Source organism: Liolophura sinensis, chromosome 1 (assembly GCF_032854445.1).
Source record: "Liolophura sinensis isolate JHLJ2023 chromosome 1, CUHK_Ljap_v2, whole genome shotgun sequence".
In the NCBI taxonomy this organism is placed as follows: Eukaryota; Metazoa; Mollusca; class Polyplacophora; order Chitonida; family Chitonidae; genus Liolophura; species Liolophura sinensis.
Genome location: NC_088295.1, coordinates 54,765,811 through 54,782,913, shown reverse-complemented (window position 1 = coordinate 54,782,913; position 17,103 = coordinate 54,765,811). Strand labels below are relative to the sequence as shown.

Below are 17,103 nucleotides of genomic sequence, written 5' to 3'. Positions count from 1 at the left end.
CATCCACAAGATACACAACTTGACTGGCGAGACAGTGAAATTTAAATTAATCTTATGGTTTTTTTCAACGTGGGAGGAAACCATTTTTGAACATGTTTTAAATAAAACATCTTATTGCAAATTTTGATGTTCTCGACTCAAAATATTGTCACATGAGTATTTTGGGGGGCCATTTTGGAGTTTTGGCGAAATTTTGTAAAACGGCATATTTTTTAAACCATCACACAATAGCTACGAAATGGCCACATTTTTGGGTGAGCAATCCATTACCTGGGATGTAATATATAATTTAATTAAATTTTATACATCAAAATGTCATTAAATATAAAAAAACTGAAATTTTGCGCTGAATTTGGAATTCGTTACAATTAGCATGCTATAATGTGCGATCCACTAAGTTGTTAACCTAAATATATCCCTGAAACGAATAGTTGGAATATAGCTGAAGAATGTCATGGATGTGGAATATAGCTGAACAACCTCATGGATGTGGAATATAGCTGAACAACCTCATGGATGTGAAATGACACCATAAATCAGTTTTATAATGTCTTAACTCTCCCAGTGACAAATTCGTTTGTTTATTTCATTGTTGTTTAACGCCATTCTCAAGACGTTTTCAGTTTTACAGTATGGGTCAGTTTCATGTGAATGAAAGTGAAAATGCCCAGGGTAAGCAGCCCTTTGACAATTTAGTGAAGAACTTTCCCGCCACAGTCACGTAGAGATATTCATACCATATTGCTAGTGGGCAAGGGGCCTGCAGCGAACGTTGTACTGTGGAAATGACGAAAAGGCTATTGCGAAAAAGCTATGTAATAGCTATGTAAAGCTAATAGTAATTCAACGCGAAAGCTCCATCGCATGTCATGGCTATTTAAGATTTACATACATCAAAAATTACCGTTATACTTTATATATATAGGACAAATTAATATATAGGTTGAATAAAACGCGGCACTACTTCACTTCATGAAGTGAATAGGGTACAAAACACCATAGATTTATTTATTTGATTGGTGTTTTACGCCGTATTCAAAAATATTTCACTTATACGATGGCGGCCAGCATTATGGTGGGAGGAAACTGGGCGAAGTCCGGAGGAAACCCACGACCATCCGCAGGTTGCTGGAAGACCTTCCCACTTACCAAAATACCATAGTAATTATGTATTTACCTCCCCCGCAGTTCATCTTAGACGTTGATTCTATAGGTGACGAAAATCCAAAAACCCCTGGTGATTTCAGAGTGTCCATGCAGATGGACGGGACTGTGTTTCAATACCAGTAGAAAGCGGTCCGGGGCAGTCAGAAAAAGCAGCTTCATTGAAAAGGTCTCTAAAGGTATGTTTCAGTGTTCTTGTACACTCTGTTTTTTAACTAGATGCAGAGCATATGTCGAAGACTGACATAAATCTTACCACAGATATTAGCTGGACAGGTGAAGTAATGTCCAGTACAATAAAAATCAGCTAGTTCGTGGAGTATGATGCAAATCTGGCTGTCCGTTGACCTTACTGACCTACATCTTTCGAAGTAAGGTCGAAATCTGAACCCTCTAGATAAGGTTCAAATGTCGTGAAATGCATTGTCACGTAGGCGTAAGTATAACCGTACATCACTTTCATCAGATCATAAAATCAGGTCTAATGAGGACAATGCCCAATGTGATTGTCACAGTGTGATCTGTTATTGTAAAATCTCCAGATTTGGCTTCAGTTATTTTTGAACCAACTCAAGAAAGCTATATCATCATGGAGAATTCGGTACACTTGATTAAACACATAGGGGAATAAGGTGGAAGCGCGCAATTATCGTGATTCAATGATCGTTGAGTGCTGCCTTTACAAGATGAGATACATATGTTTAATCCTTTACTTTTAAGTAAAAAAAAATCCTCAAATATGCAGCACCCCCCCCCCCCCCCCATAAAAGGTTGAAGAAAAGAACACAAAAGCATACTATCAACCCAATAATCAATAAATTTCAGTTCGTAACTCTGAGCAATATCACATGCATCTAAAACCAGTATTTACGATGGTTTATCTGCTGTGTTACTATGAGCGTAGTCAAACTCTTTGTTGTTTGGGACTCTGCTCATGTTACTAAAATATAGCTTAATGATTTTTTTTCTTGTTATCGAATACAAAACGTTTTCCATTTATTTACTACACTGAAAAGAATTAATCTGTTAATTTTAAGAGGAAGTCTCTTGCCTGAGTGATACTATAGTGTATAATCTGTTATTATGACATAATACTGTGTTATATTCAACATGATGTCCTGTTTGTTTATTGGAATTTTTGTGTTGAATTTATGTCGAACATATGTGTTATATTCAACATGATGTCCTGTTTGTTTATTGGAATTTTTATGTTGAATTTATGTCGAACATATGTGTTATATTCAACATGATGTCCTGTTTGTTTATTGGAATTTTTGTGTTGAATTTATGTCGAACATATGTGTTATATTCAACATGATGTCCTGTTTGTTTATTGGAATTTTTGTGTTGAATTTATGTCGAACATATGTGTTATATTCAACATGATGTCCTGTTTGTTTATTGGAATTTTTGTGTTGAATTTATGTCGAACATATGTGTTATATTCAACATGATGTCCTGTTTGTTTATTGGAATTTTTGTGTTGAATTTATGTCGAACATATGTGTTATATTCAACATGATGTCCTGTTTGTTTATTGGAATTTTTATGTTGAATTTATGTTGAACATATGTGTTATTTTTAACTAATATAAGCGAACCATTTATTTTGTGTCATTAAAACAGTCAAAATAAAAATAGTTGGTCTTCGTGTTACTTTACCTTTCACAGTGTAAGGTTATAATACACACCAGGTATATAATACACATCAAATATATAATAATATTGTTTTATCATTGCACTTATTTCCTCATCAGTATATACACCAGTTAAATTCTTTAGATTTGGATTTCGAAATGACCTCGTAAGTGTCCATTAACTCGGACAGAGTTGGGCCGACATGACTCTGCTCCTCTGTACCAATATTACGCCATTACTCTGCATGGTTCTTCACAATACAGTCCCAAAACCCACAGAAAACAGTAGTTAACACCAGTAGCTAGTTAACAGTAGTTAACTTTATATGCTGTGGTGATTATTTCATACAATCTACCGAAATTAAAAATTCATAAGTATGTTGGAAGAAGAGTTCAGGTGCAGAAACCGATAAAGGGCATTCGCCGCCCTCCTGTAAGTGAGTGAGTTCAAATGTAGCGCCTGCTCACTTCTTCTTTGAATGTACGTTGGAATGTCTGCCAGCAACATGCAGATGATCGCGTGTTTACTCGGAGCTCTGAGCGGTTCTTCCCACCATAATGATGGCCGATGTCGTGTAAATGCAATATTCTTAAGTTCGGCGTGAAACAGCAATCAAATTAATGAATAAATATTGTCAAGTTTGCGTAAACATTTGAAGTAAAGTCCTCCTCTCCGAGCGCCCCCCCCCCCCCCCCCCCCCGGCCCAATGTAAATATGACACGAGCTGAGGAAATTAAAAAGATCTTACATTCTTTTGGATCTGTTTTCTGTGTTTAAGAACAAAACTGTGCACATTCATCCACTGAGACATCAGAAAACTTTTCTTTTGAATTTCCATAATTCACTGTCGAATAACATTACGTTATGTTTGTGATCATATTGATCATCTCATTACCGTGGTGAAATACTCGCTCTTCTTTCCAAGAGTAATATACAGGCGTCAATATAGGCTGTGGTTAGTGCTGATTCCTAGCGTGAAAAGAATATCTGTGTGAATTGGAAAGGTCAGTGGGACGTTTTCTCCATAAAATATCATGTATTGAAGGTTATAGCCAGCACTACATATGACGTAGGTATATCGGAATTGTCAACATATGTAATCTATGCCACAAGTTAAGAGCAGGTAAGGATTGCCAATGTATATAATAGATAAGAAGTTAAACGAAATTAAAGACTCTGAAATACCAGTCTATCAAACGAAAAGACTGGGTCCAAGAATGTTTGTGCTTTTCTTAGTACGGTTTAAAACACCAATGAAATAAATAAATTTTACTTTTCGATGTTAATCATGAGGAAAAGTTCAGGCGCAAAAACATACAAATTCATTCAATTTTCATCTGGAAGCAATTTAACTTTTGTATTTAGCTCCTACTTTAGGAATGCAGACATGTGAAAGTAGGTGTATAAAGTAAACTATGCCAAAGTCGAGAGTGCAAATAAAAATTTGTGGAAAAAGTTAAGAATTCCATGAGTTCAATATTTTAATGTCTTGATACGAATACCCGGATGTTTGTCAGGAAACTGACGAAAAGTACCTGAGACCCATAAACTTGAACGCCGCCAAGTAAAGTAAATAGAGGATATTGCACAGTGAATGATGAATACCATAAATATTGTTCGAGTCAGTGGTTATCATTTCTACCTTTCACAAGAACAATATTTATTGTATTCATCATTCACTGTGCAATATTCTATTTAGTATTTATATCGTGACATTTTCTCTACATGTATATAAATGCGTATCAGTTTATCTGTTGCATGCGTGAAAAAATAAACAATGTGCCATCTTCGTCGTATTTCTGATTCTATAAATACGCGCTGCAATTTCGCTCACAAAGCCTTTTTACAGTTTTAAATGCTGCCTGTAAGTAATTACACATTTTACAAAGGTGCTTAATGCAAATGCAATATAGGGATTTACGTAAATTAAGCACATGAAGAATTTCTACCTCTTGTTTGGCGAACTATATATTGCGCGGAAGTGCACGGCCTTGTGATGCATGATGTCATGGGTCAAGGTCTCCAGCAGTGTAATAGCTAAATGTAATAACAAAACTGATATCTAACTAGTGAAGGTATCATTTGTATCAGTGAGGGGAATACAGGGATTTCACTGATGGGTAATAAATAAAAAAATATAAGGCCAGTTTGGAAAATTTCATTAGAACGAATTTTATAGGTCTTTTGAATCAAAACAATATTCTTGAGTATGTCTTAGCATTCTATCCTACACAAAAACAGATCTCACATTGAACTAAGTCGACATTATTATTTCAAAAGCTTTTAAAAATGAACGAATGGATGATAATGATAATGGCTTAACGCCAGTTTCGCAATAATGCCAGCCAAAGGCTTATAAAAACTGTACAGAGAAGATGATCAACTACACAAAAACAAAGTCTTAAAACCAGACATTTGGTCTTTTCTAAGAAGAAATAACACAGATGGATAATTACCAAGTCTGGGAATACTTTCGGTATATGTGGCTTTCCCGGATAAAATTGAACTAACTCATATTTTATGATTTACCTTGATATCAAATTTTCTAACCACACAAAAGGATGTTGTACATTTTAACAAACCTTTTCTAAAAAATTACTTGTGACACCAAACAACACCATACAAAGAGAAAAGTCCATTATTAACAGTAACAGGGTAAAAAGTCCATTAACAGGGTACAAGTACTGTCATATTCTATGAAATATCGTTCTCCAGTTTCTAAGAATTAATTCTACAATATTTCAGGTAAGTCCAAAAAAAGTTACGCTTATTTACACCAATGTACTTAACTACAACCTATATTTGGTATTAAGTAAAATGACCTACACAACGTGATGGCTACTCAGTGTAGATATTGACCTTTTCAATAATGTTTATGCATAAAAAGTACTGTAATATTCTGTGAAACATCGTTCTCACCCATTTTACTTCTGATCCTCGAGTACTTTCGAAGACATGAAGCCACTTGGAGAACAGTGAGATCGTCAAACAGTTCCCAGTGATCTGCATCCCGATCGGAAGTCCCTCAGACTTTCCCACGCTGATGGACAGAGAGGGGTGACCTGTGACGTCAAACGGCGCTGTGTTTTGAACCATGGATATAGCTGTTTTGATTCTCTCTACAACACAGAGTGAGAAGAATGCAGGTGATGCCCCAAAATTTATTTGTCTAACATTTCACTTTTCTTCAGGTAAAGGATATCAAAGACCTATCACAAAGTATATAATCGATAGATATTATTTCTTCGTTCTCAAAATGGGAAACAAAACATTTAAACGTTTCTGAATAGACAAGTTGAACTTTTGTGTCACGTTACATGCCACAACAACCATCATATTCACCTGATTCATTTATTCATTTGTATATAGAAATATAATTATACGTGACATCTTCCCCAGGGAAAAGAACACAGCGGAACCGGTGGGATTTGAACCATCGACCTCACCCATAATTTATTCGCCAACGGTCGTCTGACGGATTTTAGTCAATTCAACAATTTGGAAAAAGAAGGCTAAAGATAAACCAACTCATGACCCCTAAAATTATGACATACCAGCGACTGTACTATTCGCCTTGGGGATTTTCAGGGCCTTGAACGGCAGCGTGGGCATGATGATGACGTCATGGTCCTTTAGCGCATCATCGTACTTTTCTGGTGAGGGGATCTCGCGAGATTCTGAGCCCTTTAGCGTAAAAGCGGCCATGGTAAGACGTCTTAGCGTATTCCCCTACAATCATGAACAGCCGGATGACCTCTGAAATGTCCAAGGTGACGGCTGGCGTAACCTTGGCCCAATTTGTCTAACATGGAGGGGAAATGCTGGCCCTTCCACCCCACAGTATGACCTGAAACAAAATATAAAAAAAAAAACAGCTGTTATAAGATTTCTGACTGAAAGCAATAATAGCAGAGGAAAGATTTCATATTGATTATAATACCTGCGGAATTCGAAATTTTATTGAAATATATTTTGATGCTAAAAGCTTCTTTGATAACTGAAACAAAACCAATAGGAACACACAGTGTTCACTGAGATCATTAATGGAGTAGAGTGTTTCTTACAGTCTTAGGGATTTACAAGGAGAGCAAAATATACCATGGAGCCCATAAACTGTGTGAATAAAGGCAAAACAGTGATGCCGTACACTGCGTCATCACATCGTGCACCTCATCCAGACGCCATACAGGTCACCAACTACACACGACTCACCGCTGTCCTTGACCATTGTCTGATGCATGCCCTCTATAATAATTGGAGACCAGATGTGATATGCTGTCAAACAAAAGAACGAAAAACATATAAGCGTAGGGAAGAGACGAGTAACATGTCTTTTTTATGTCGTATTTAACATATTATTTGACTGATACAACGATTGTGAATGTTTTATTGGTAGATAGCTCGTCATAATCTTAAAACAATAAAGAAACTGAACTTTGAAATCAGAAAACATCTTCCTTCATGACAATGATAATCCGAACAGACAGGAAACAAGACTTTTTTAAAATCAGCTACAAAAACAATAACAAATTCAGAAATCATTTATAAATCGAAAATCATATATCTTGTATACAATACCCTAAAATGTCTAAAAATATCCATTTGAATGTTTAATGCTGCATCTCCCAAGACCCCGAAGGGCCAATTCTGCTCACGTGGGGGCCCATTCTGTTCCTAAAGGGGCCAGTTCTGCTCACAAAGGGCCCTATTCTGCTTACAAAGGGCCATTTCTGCTCACAAAGGGCGTATTCTCTTCACGAGGGGGCCTATTCTGCTCACAAAGGGCCAATTTTGCTCACAAAGGGCTTATTCTGCTCACAAAAAGCTTACTTTGCTCACAAAGAGCCAATTCTGCTCAAAAAGGGGCCAATTCTGCTCAAAAAGGCTTATTCTGCTCACAAAGGGCCAATTCTGCTCTCAAAGGGCTTATTCTGTTCACGATGGGCTTATTCTGTTCAGGAAGGGCCTATTCTTGTTCACGGTTGAAGGGCCTATTCTGTTCAAGGGTCCCACGCGGGAAAACTCTACGTTAGTCTGATATTACGTCAAGCTTGTCTAGGTCGTAATCTTCTCAGTTTGTAGAGTCCACGGAAGACGTAATGTGGTAAAGGTTACACATGCGCAATTCAGGCAATGGGATCCAAGATTTACCTCCGAAATGAAGAGTGAAGGGGCACTAGTTGGGTAACACTGACACAAAGACACTTTATGTTGTTGATGCACTATAAATTTCAGCACTTTTTTGGCACCTACTTGAAATACATCCGAATTTTGTCTGTTTTGCATAGAACTGCGAACTCTTGCCAGTTTTGCATAGAACTGCGAACTTTTGCCAGTGTTACTTCCTACCCTTCTATCAATGTAACAAAATACTATGACTTCACTTCCAGCAACCACAGCTCAAAAAACAGTGTTCATGCTACAATGATTTTTGGATATTTTTGTAGAGAAAAATGCAAGCTCCATGTGGGTAGTATGGCATTGTATCACGCGAAAGTTAGGGGATATATATTTTTGAGGTTGAAGTTTACCTCGTATATAGTAAGGAAAATAAATGAGTAACCTAAAAGCTAACTCACACGGTGACACTCAGAATTACATTCAAAACGCAGTTCTGTAAGTTGAGAGTTTGTCAGTGAGGAGAGACTCTGCGCTTTACAAGCGCACGTGCACTAGTGAAGATTGCAGCAAATCAGGTTGGTTCCACTTGTCAGATTCCACCTACCGTCTTTATGGCAGGGTAAGCTGATCTCACTGACCACCGCCCCTCTTTGCTTGAGTTTATGAGCCGCAGCTTTCACCATATCTACCACGTCCTTGTCACAGTTCTCAAATCCTTCCTGTAACAGCGCTATACGCTTTCCTTCCAGTTTTTCTGGCAGCTAAAAGAAAAGTTCAAGGTTATCAGCACAAGACCTAAAATCAAGAAACAGGATAACAACAACTTTTGTGTTTGTGTGCAGGGTGACATGAAACCTTGGAGTGCCAAAGGAAGGGGAAAAAGCCTTGCTTGAGTTCAGGAAAAAAGGTACAAAACATTGGACAGTGTTTCATTTTAAGAGCTGGTTACTAAAAGCGCTTTTACAACTGTATCTTTTTAGTTCTATCTTTTATTTACAACTATTTAGTACTTATTCTAGAATATGTTCACTGAAGCGACGTCGGCAAAGCTTTCCAGGGGAATGCACGTGGAATTAAGAGCCCCATTCACATCAAGCTGAATGCACGGGGAATTAAAAGCCCTATTCACATCAAGCTGAATGCACGGGGAATTAAAAGCCCTATTCACATCAAGATGATAAGGATTAATTGTGTTCACACTTCCCATGCGAAAAGGCGTAATGAGACGGTACTACTAATAAGGTACATATGGTTACTTTGTATTTCGCCCAGGTGGACCTCCGTTACCGAAGCGGTTAGCGTGCCAGCGCGGGGCATGACCCAGGAGCCTCTCACCAATGCGGTCACTGTGAGTTCAAGCCCAGCTCATGCTGGTTACCTCTCCGGCCGTACATGGGAAGGTCTTTCAGCAACCTGTGGATGGTCGTGGGTTCCTCCCACCTTAAGCCTGGCCTCCGTAATATAATTGAAATATTCTTGGGTACGGCGTATAAAACACCGATCAAATATGTAAATAAATAAATAAATTTATTAAATTAGGAGTTAAAATACAAAGTACACATGCTTTACATGGTTATATAGGCTGGTGATATCACGTTGTTTTTTCAACACCATATGGTGTCCGTCAATAAATAAGGCGTCTGGATTGACTAATACACCTGTATATCCAACACCATCATTAAGGAGCAAACAGAACGTATAAATATAGCGTACATTACAGTACAAACCATTTTACTGTATTCCGGGACCTGAATGTTCGGGGGCTGCCTTGGGTCACTACCATCATCATAACCGGCAAGCACCTAAACAATCAGAAAAACAGACAAATGCGTTAATTAAGTGCAGCTCAAACATTGGATACAAGTCATTATCTGCTCACTGGAAAAAGTCATAATCTCATAAGCTATGCACTTTCCGTGGTACCTGAATACGGTTCAGCTGCGATTAATAGTTTTCTCGCCAGAAGTGTTTAAAAGACCACCTATTTCAGAAATAGAAATTAAGCCCATTCATTTAACGTAGACTCGGACAATAACTGGGCAATTACATGCACTTGAACTGCCTGGTTAGCTTTTCATGATTTCCACATGTGGATTCTGTAAATTAATATAACAGCATCGCTGTATTGCTAATCGACTGTCACAAACATTGTCATACATGTCGCAAACTACCTTGTGTTGAGTGAGAAAGTGCTTGGGGTTTAATGTTGTACTTAACAACTTTTCAGTCATATGACGACGAAGGAGTCCTTAGAGTGTATGTAATGTGCCTCCTTGTCGCAGGACGGATTTCCACCGCTCTTTTATCTAGTGCTGCTTCACTCAGACGACACACTGAGAGCAAGCAAGCCTCCCCGCCCGAGCGATTATACTAATACGGGTCAACCGGTCGTTGCTTTAATATAAAACTTTATATTTAACCCAATAATTCATTCTGCCAGACAGTTTGTTTGACATTCTATCATTTACCACGGACCATTCACTTTACGATACGCCTAAATGTAAGACAACATCCATTTTTTTACCTCCAGGAAGAGAGCACAGTCGCGGACGGTCCTGGCCATGGGTCCGCAATGGTCTAGGGTCATCTCAATAGGCACACAGCCCGTGTAAGGGACAAGGCCGAAAGTGGGCTTCAGTCCGACCACACCACACCAGCAGGCGGGGATGCGGATAGAGCCGCCTTGGTCACCACCTGTGGCCAAATCTATCTCGCCAGCAGCCAGCTAAAAAGACAGAAGTTAGGCGGTATTACAACTGTCTTGAAGAATCAACACAACCCCTTTTAAAACACGTATAATTTTAATTCACTTAACAATGAACATTAACGCCAATTAAAGCGTTTCTGAAACCGTATGAAACAAGTGTTTTGCGAAAGTACTTTCTTTTGAGGGAACACCTGCTCCATACATCATGTATGTCACCTGGATGAATTGAAGACGTCAAAACAGAGAGGAATAGCGACAACATTCATTGGCATTCACATGATAATTACTCTAATGACTTTCAATTTCAAATCCAAAGCATTTTTTAAGTTTATGACAGCTTACCAAAGCCGCACTGCCCGAACTGGAAGCCCCAGGCACGTGTTCCGTGTTGACTGGGTTCAAAACCGGAGAAATGGAGTTGTTAAATCCGCCTCCGCTGATGCACATGTCTTCGCAAGCAGCTTTCCCGACAATATGCCCACCTGAAGAATTACAGAAGGTCAAAAGCAAGTTATACTTGTTGTGGATAAGCGATTGATACAAAAAAAACATGTGTTGATTTTTATTCTTTGACTGGTTTGATCCTCTGGCTTCAAGATGTTGAGATCAAAATAGTTTATTGAAGTTGGATTAAACAGATGACAAATTGAACCGTGTTCAATCGACTGCAGCGTGATACTTATTACTCACATGGCTCGTATCATAGAAGAACATTTGAAACACGTATTCTTCAGTGTACGACATCAAAGTCCGCTTGTTGCTCTACGAAAGTCTTATTCGTTTAAATCATTTATCCATCATGCACAAAATAAATGATTCCCCAGCATTGTATATCAGTCTTATACTAGTTGAACATCCAGATTTTCTTACTCATACGTATACAGACCAGAGGATTCCTTAAATGGCTTTAAATCTACCTGCGTCGAGAATCCTTGTGACCACGGTGGCGTCATACTCCGGTACATAACCCTCCATTATCTTTGAACCATTCATCATAGGGACACCTGCCACCGCCGTGTTGTCTTTGATGCCAATCTTTTTACCTGCCAGTTTACCTTTATCCGCTCCTTTGATGTCACAGCGGTAATACCTTAACAAACATAAATGCTATACATTATATCGACAATTATCTACAACACTGTATAGGCCGTCGATATACATTAGAGATATGTCGAAATATTATAGAATATAAAAACTTGTCAATCGTAGAGAATTGATAAAGGTGAGATAGCTGATAAAAATACAGGTCTTAGCTATCAAACTCTCATAAAAACTAGAAACAAAGAAGATGCTTTGTAGTAAAAGATTGTATGTAAGTGTGTATGTGTGTGTGTGTGTATGTATGTATGTATGTATGTATGTATGTATGTATGTATGTATGTATGTATGTATGTATGTGTGTGTAAGTTTGTATGTATGCTTATAGTTGAACGTCGTATTTAATAATTTTTCAGTCATATGCCCACGAGGAGTCATTAGATGTGAGTCATTTACTGTGACTTCTTGTCGCAGGGCGAGTCCATACCGCCAAAGTCCTGCCGCCACTGAAGTACTAGTAGCATGCGGTAGACACCAGACATGACACCCCACCAGGTCACATTACAATGGCAGCGGGCCAACCAGTCCTGTGTCCCTGCTCTAACCTCTCAGTGCTCAGCGCCAAGCGACGCAGCAACAAGTATCATTTTTAAATTATAGGCGAGCACATTATTTAGTCTCTCAATTCTTTCATCATACCATGCATTCAGACGGTTTTCTTCTGGCTGTGGCCTGTAGCCGGGGGTTCTTGGATACTTGACCGGAAGTGCTGGTTCCACCAGTTCGTTTATTCGCTGGTACGATTTCAACACTTCTACAATACTTTCTGCAATAGGAGAAAAACTTTGGTGGTTATGGGTTTAAAGTGACTATTTTAGCCAACATTTTGAATCTAAGGGTCAAGTCTGACAATCGTTACCACTCGTAAACCATGAAAGGGCGAAATATATAAATAATAAATAAAGCTGGTGCCATGTAAGTCAGAAGTGGTTGTCCACTCCCAGTGAAGCATGGAAGGCAGATGATATTCTAAGTATAATATCCAAATCTAATTTCAAACTCGTGGCTTGCTACAAATGAAATCAGACTGTTTCTCCAAAACTGTTCTTATACACTGTTCTCTAGCATGATACAAACCTGCCTTTTATAAAGTTCTACCAGAACCAGCTGAATACACATAAAGTCTTAGTACCACAGTCTGATATGATTCCATCTATTTCTCCCATTTTTGTTTATCACGCCGACTGCACCGAATATTTTTGTTTATTTTAAGTGGATCTGTTAGAAAACTTACCCGTATATGTGTCCAATTCTTCTGTAGAACACTCCAGTCTGAGCTGATCGGATATTGCTTGAACCTGTTCGCGTGACATGGGATGCACCGCCGGAGCCTTCCATAGTTTTTCTGAATGAAATTTGAAACAAGACTGTTCAAAACACAGCAAGTTGACTGTTCAAAACACAGCAAGTTGAAGCAAGACTGTTCAAAACACAGCAAGTTGAAGCAACACTTCAAAATAGAACAAATTGAAACAAGAGTGTTCAAAATACAATCCAGTAAAACAAGATATAAGGATACAGAAAAATGAAACACGAGTGTGAAGGATACATTGAAACGGAACAGGGTTCGATTTCATAAAACCATTTCTACTGGAAGACAAAATTTAAAACACGATTCAATAGTTTCTGTAGTGCCTACGGTATAAATAAAGTACTAAATAAATATTAAAATTTTGACACCTTCAAACAAATGCGTCAAATGCTAAGACTCTATCTTTTATTTTGACATTCTGAAAAGAAATTGTTGGTGAGGATGAGATACCTGTACAAGCAAGCTCCACACAAAACAGAGGCTTGGGACTATGCATTTCATAGCACCTACTGTGAGATTACATAACCTGCCCACAGCCGTATCGCTTATTGAATCCGTTTTCTTCCTCAAAACCTAATGACTACGAAGGAATCCTTAGGCTATATTTAAAGTGCCTCCTTGTAGCAGGACGGATTTCCACCGATCTTTTATCTAGTGCTCCTTCACTGAGACGACTTACCGAAGGCAAGTAAGGCGTCCCGCTCGAGCCATTATACTGATACGGGTCAACCAGTCGTTGCACTATCCCCTTCATGCTGAACGCCAAGCGAGGAAGCTGCAACTTCCTCTTTTATAGTCTTAGGTGTGACTCGATCCAGGATTGATCCTGGATCTACCGTTCCCGAAGCGGAACTCTTAAAAGACGATTTAGGCTACTGATGCTAGCTGTGTCATAGCTACACTTCGGATGACTTAGGGTATCAGTGAATCAGGCCATGCGTTATCGCGCTTAAGGTTTATTTAACAAACCTAGGTTAAGACCAGAGTAACACCTCCGTCCTCCCCACACTCACAGCCACAGGTGCGTGACAAATCCCATACTCGTTAGTAATTCAAGCACATGCATGGAGGTGGTCAGTTTTTTGGACAGAGGAAACAGGCGTGACTGATAAACAGCCAAGCTTTGCCACGGGTGAATGACAGAATTCCACTCGCAGCAAAATCGAAGTGTGAGCTTCATAATGTTGGCAGGCAAGTCGTCTCCCTATGAATTTTACACCATACTCAGAATACTTCACGTATACGATGGCGGCCAGCATTATGGTGGTAGGAAACCGGGCAGAGCCGTTCTGATGCGCAGAAGATCTCTTTCCCTTCGTTGTATACATGCGTATACACTTACCTTCTTCTGACGCCATTTCACACGTGAAACCAAGGCAACACCGATCTCCGAAGCCAAGCGTAAGATTCCCGCAGGAACGAGTGAGATTTGCCGATGTTGAGCGAGAAGCTGAGTCCGTCGCGTTATTCTGTAAACGTTATGGCTGTTACAAAGTTGTTGATGTTGACCTAGAGGCTGTACTTTGTTCTGGTTTCTGACCTAAATAACTGTATATGGTTTAATAGCGACCCTGTAATATGCAGGCCAGCCAATAATCGCAAGGTAAGGGTTGTGTATAGGCATATTCTCGGTTCATACACGACAGTCACTGTGGGCCAGGCTATAGAGCTATACCCTGTGGCTACAAGCGGGTCTATTTATACATTTGTATTGCATTGATTTATTTATTTGCACAGGGAATGCTGGGACTTTACTGGTTCCCCAAATTCCCCGCCAGGCCCCGTCACACACGTTGTACTCTATACTCACGCCAAACCTCGCATAAAGTAATGAATGAATGAATGCTTATGGCTTTAAGCCACATCGGCTTATCGTGGCGACGCACAAAATAATACCAAATACCCAAAGTACATATGAAACTATAAATATTGCCATGCTTAAGTAAAAATGTGTTCGACACTTTGGAAATTCAAAAATATAATAATATAATATTATATTATATTAACGGTTGGCGTTTGTTGATACATAATCTCTATAAAAGTTAAATTTATAGGGTGGAATAAAGTTAGGTGCTCTCCGACAATTAAAAAAAAACAGATCCACTTGTATTTATAGGCCTTAGAGCTTATGCGGCCATACCGACGTACAAGCAATGGAAGTAGAGCAAGTCAGATCAAGGCATGACACATGTGGTGATTAGTAGTAGAATTTCTCCTACAGCGCTGGCCACTGAAGATGGACATGCCCGTTTAACCTTATAAATTATCTATAACAATGGCATTTACAAAATATTACAATCAAGGTGTCTGGTCTGAACTTACGTATATATGCGTGTGTTCTATGGATGATTGTTTTTTACTTGCGTCGGCTGCCTGTCGCCAGCCACGGTTGGTGGCCGTTGATGCCTTTGCAACGCTAAAATGGGGATAGCCCATACATAATTATGTTACATTACCTAATCCCCGAATTACTCTGTACACAATTGTACTTAAATAGAGAGATCTGTAAAGTTCGTTGCCGAATGAACTACCACTGATGCAATGGCAGTCCCGAATCAGTTATAATAAAGATATAGACGCTGTTCACAACAATCAACACATTTGGCAGCATTTAACAGACTAGAAAAGTAAGAGAAAAATGTAAAATTAGTTTTCAAATAGATTGTCAGTGTTTTTTCTACTCATGCTTATCTTCTTTTTACACTTGCTTTCCCTTAGCTCTTTATTTAATCTCTCTCCGCACCATACACAAGATATGACATCACTGTGTCTATCTTCTGACTGAGATCTAGGTATCGCTTGGCCTGTTCTGGTTTGGTGAGTGAGTGAGTGCTTGGGGTTTAACGTCGTACTTAACAACTTTTCAGTTATATGACGACGAAGGAATCCTTAGAATGTAATGTGCCTCGATGTTGCAGGACCGCTCTTTTATCTAGTGCTGCTTCACTGAGAGCCTTACTGAAGGCAAGTAAGCCGTCCCGCCCGAGCCATTATACTGAAAGCAGAATGTGTAGCAGAATATAGAATGAGAGATAGTATTACGATAATACCAAAAAAAACATTAATTTTATTGAATCAATTGTCTTTGCGTTCTGATGTGACCAGTCAATTGCACGATAATGCTGTTTAAATGTGAACTTACGTTCTATTTTCAAGCGAGATTAAATTAATTTTTAGTTGTGTTTTCTTTTGCATTTTAATTGCCTTTACTTCTTGAGTGGTATCATTTTGTGGAACAGGCTTCGAAGTTTTATTACAGACAATTTATATTTTTTTCAGGAATGGATGGACTCGTGACAAAAGAAGTGATAAGTCGTTTTACCAGCCTCACGCGGAGTCGTTTGGACAAGCTGTTGGTCAACTTCATCCGTCAAATCCTATCTCTAGGAGTTTGAGTACAGTGGTGTCTCAGGATTATCAGGCCCGGAACCTTTGGGGCCCGCTGGTATAGATTTGTATGGCTAGATGTTCACATGTAAATAAATGGCAGATTTAATGTGGATTGTGGCCAGAAGGGTTAGAATGAGTGAAGCCCAACCCGACTTGGACTACACAGTTGCCTCCCCTCTACCGCAGTTGCAAATGTGACTTCACACTGCCACATATAGAAGCACAGTTTGAGACTGTGACGGAAGGGTGACTTTTCCCCATTCTCGAGCCTGAACATTTTCAAAGAAAATTGTCAGACGACATAATAAAGTGCAAACAAACACTCTTTGGTTTCGTTCGATCAGTTGCGAAAATTGGTTTTCCTCTTCAGGGTATCACTACCAAACTCTGGTGTTCTAGTATAAATGAGAGATGGAATGCATTGCACTCCTGCCCACGTAAAGCGTTACTAACACATTATATTGTGTGAAATATTACACCATGTTGTTTAAGGAGAATGTCGACATAAGTTTGGTGTTAGCGGCGTACAAAAAACTTCACTCTGGCGGCTGGTATGGTCTATAATTTTATGGTTGGAGATAACGTATTGAAATACACTCTGTATTCATTGTGACCCTTTGATCTCACTGAGACCCTATATAATGAAGAGTGTAATATTACACTTTTGTGTACGA

The 17,103-nt window shown here is 38.9% G+C and overlaps 1 protein-coding gene and 1 long non-coding RNA gene across 2 annotated transcripts; both read right to left on the bottom strand.

Annotated features, from left to right (window-relative positions):
- Positions 1-4,948: 4,948 nt before the first annotated feature.
- LOC135481966 (uncharacterized) lies at positions 4,949-6,464 on the bottom strand. The gene is made up of 2 exons (XR_010446198.1): positions 6,356-6,464; positions 4,949-5,920 (listed from the first exon to the last, which is right to left on the bottom strand). It is a non-coding gene; the product is annotated as an uncharacterized LOC135481966 (long non-coding RNA).
- On the bottom strand, positions 6,459-14,511 carry LOC135481965 (amidase-like). Its single transcript, XM_064761762.1, has 10 exons — positions 14,382-14,511; positions 12,962-13,072; positions 12,367-12,493; positions 11,547-11,719; positions 10,972-11,111; positions 10,447-10,647; positions 9,650-9,724; positions 8,527-8,683; positions 7,014-7,076; positions 6,459-6,648 (listed from the first exon to the last, which is right to left on the bottom strand). Exons 1-10 carry the CDS (start codon positions 14,395-14,397, stop codon positions 6,518-6,520), a joined length of 1,194 nt encoding a protein of 397 aa, XP_064617832.1. The 5' UTR covers positions 14,398-14,511; the 3' UTR covers positions 6,459-6,517.
- Positions 14,512-17,103: the final 2,592 nt, after the last annotated feature.

Bases quoted from the DNA above. Each gene is read 5' to 3' on its own strand.
- LOC135481965 (XM_064761762.1), bottom strand. The intron at 9,725-10,446 runs GTAAAAAAATGG...CTGATTGTTTAG, and splicing joins ACTGTGCTCTCTTCCTGGAG to GTGCTTGCCGGTTATGATGA. The intron at 7,077-8,526 runs GTAGGTGGAATC...TTTGTTTGACAG, and splicing joins CTTACCCTGCCATAAAGACG to CATATCACATCTGGTCTCCA.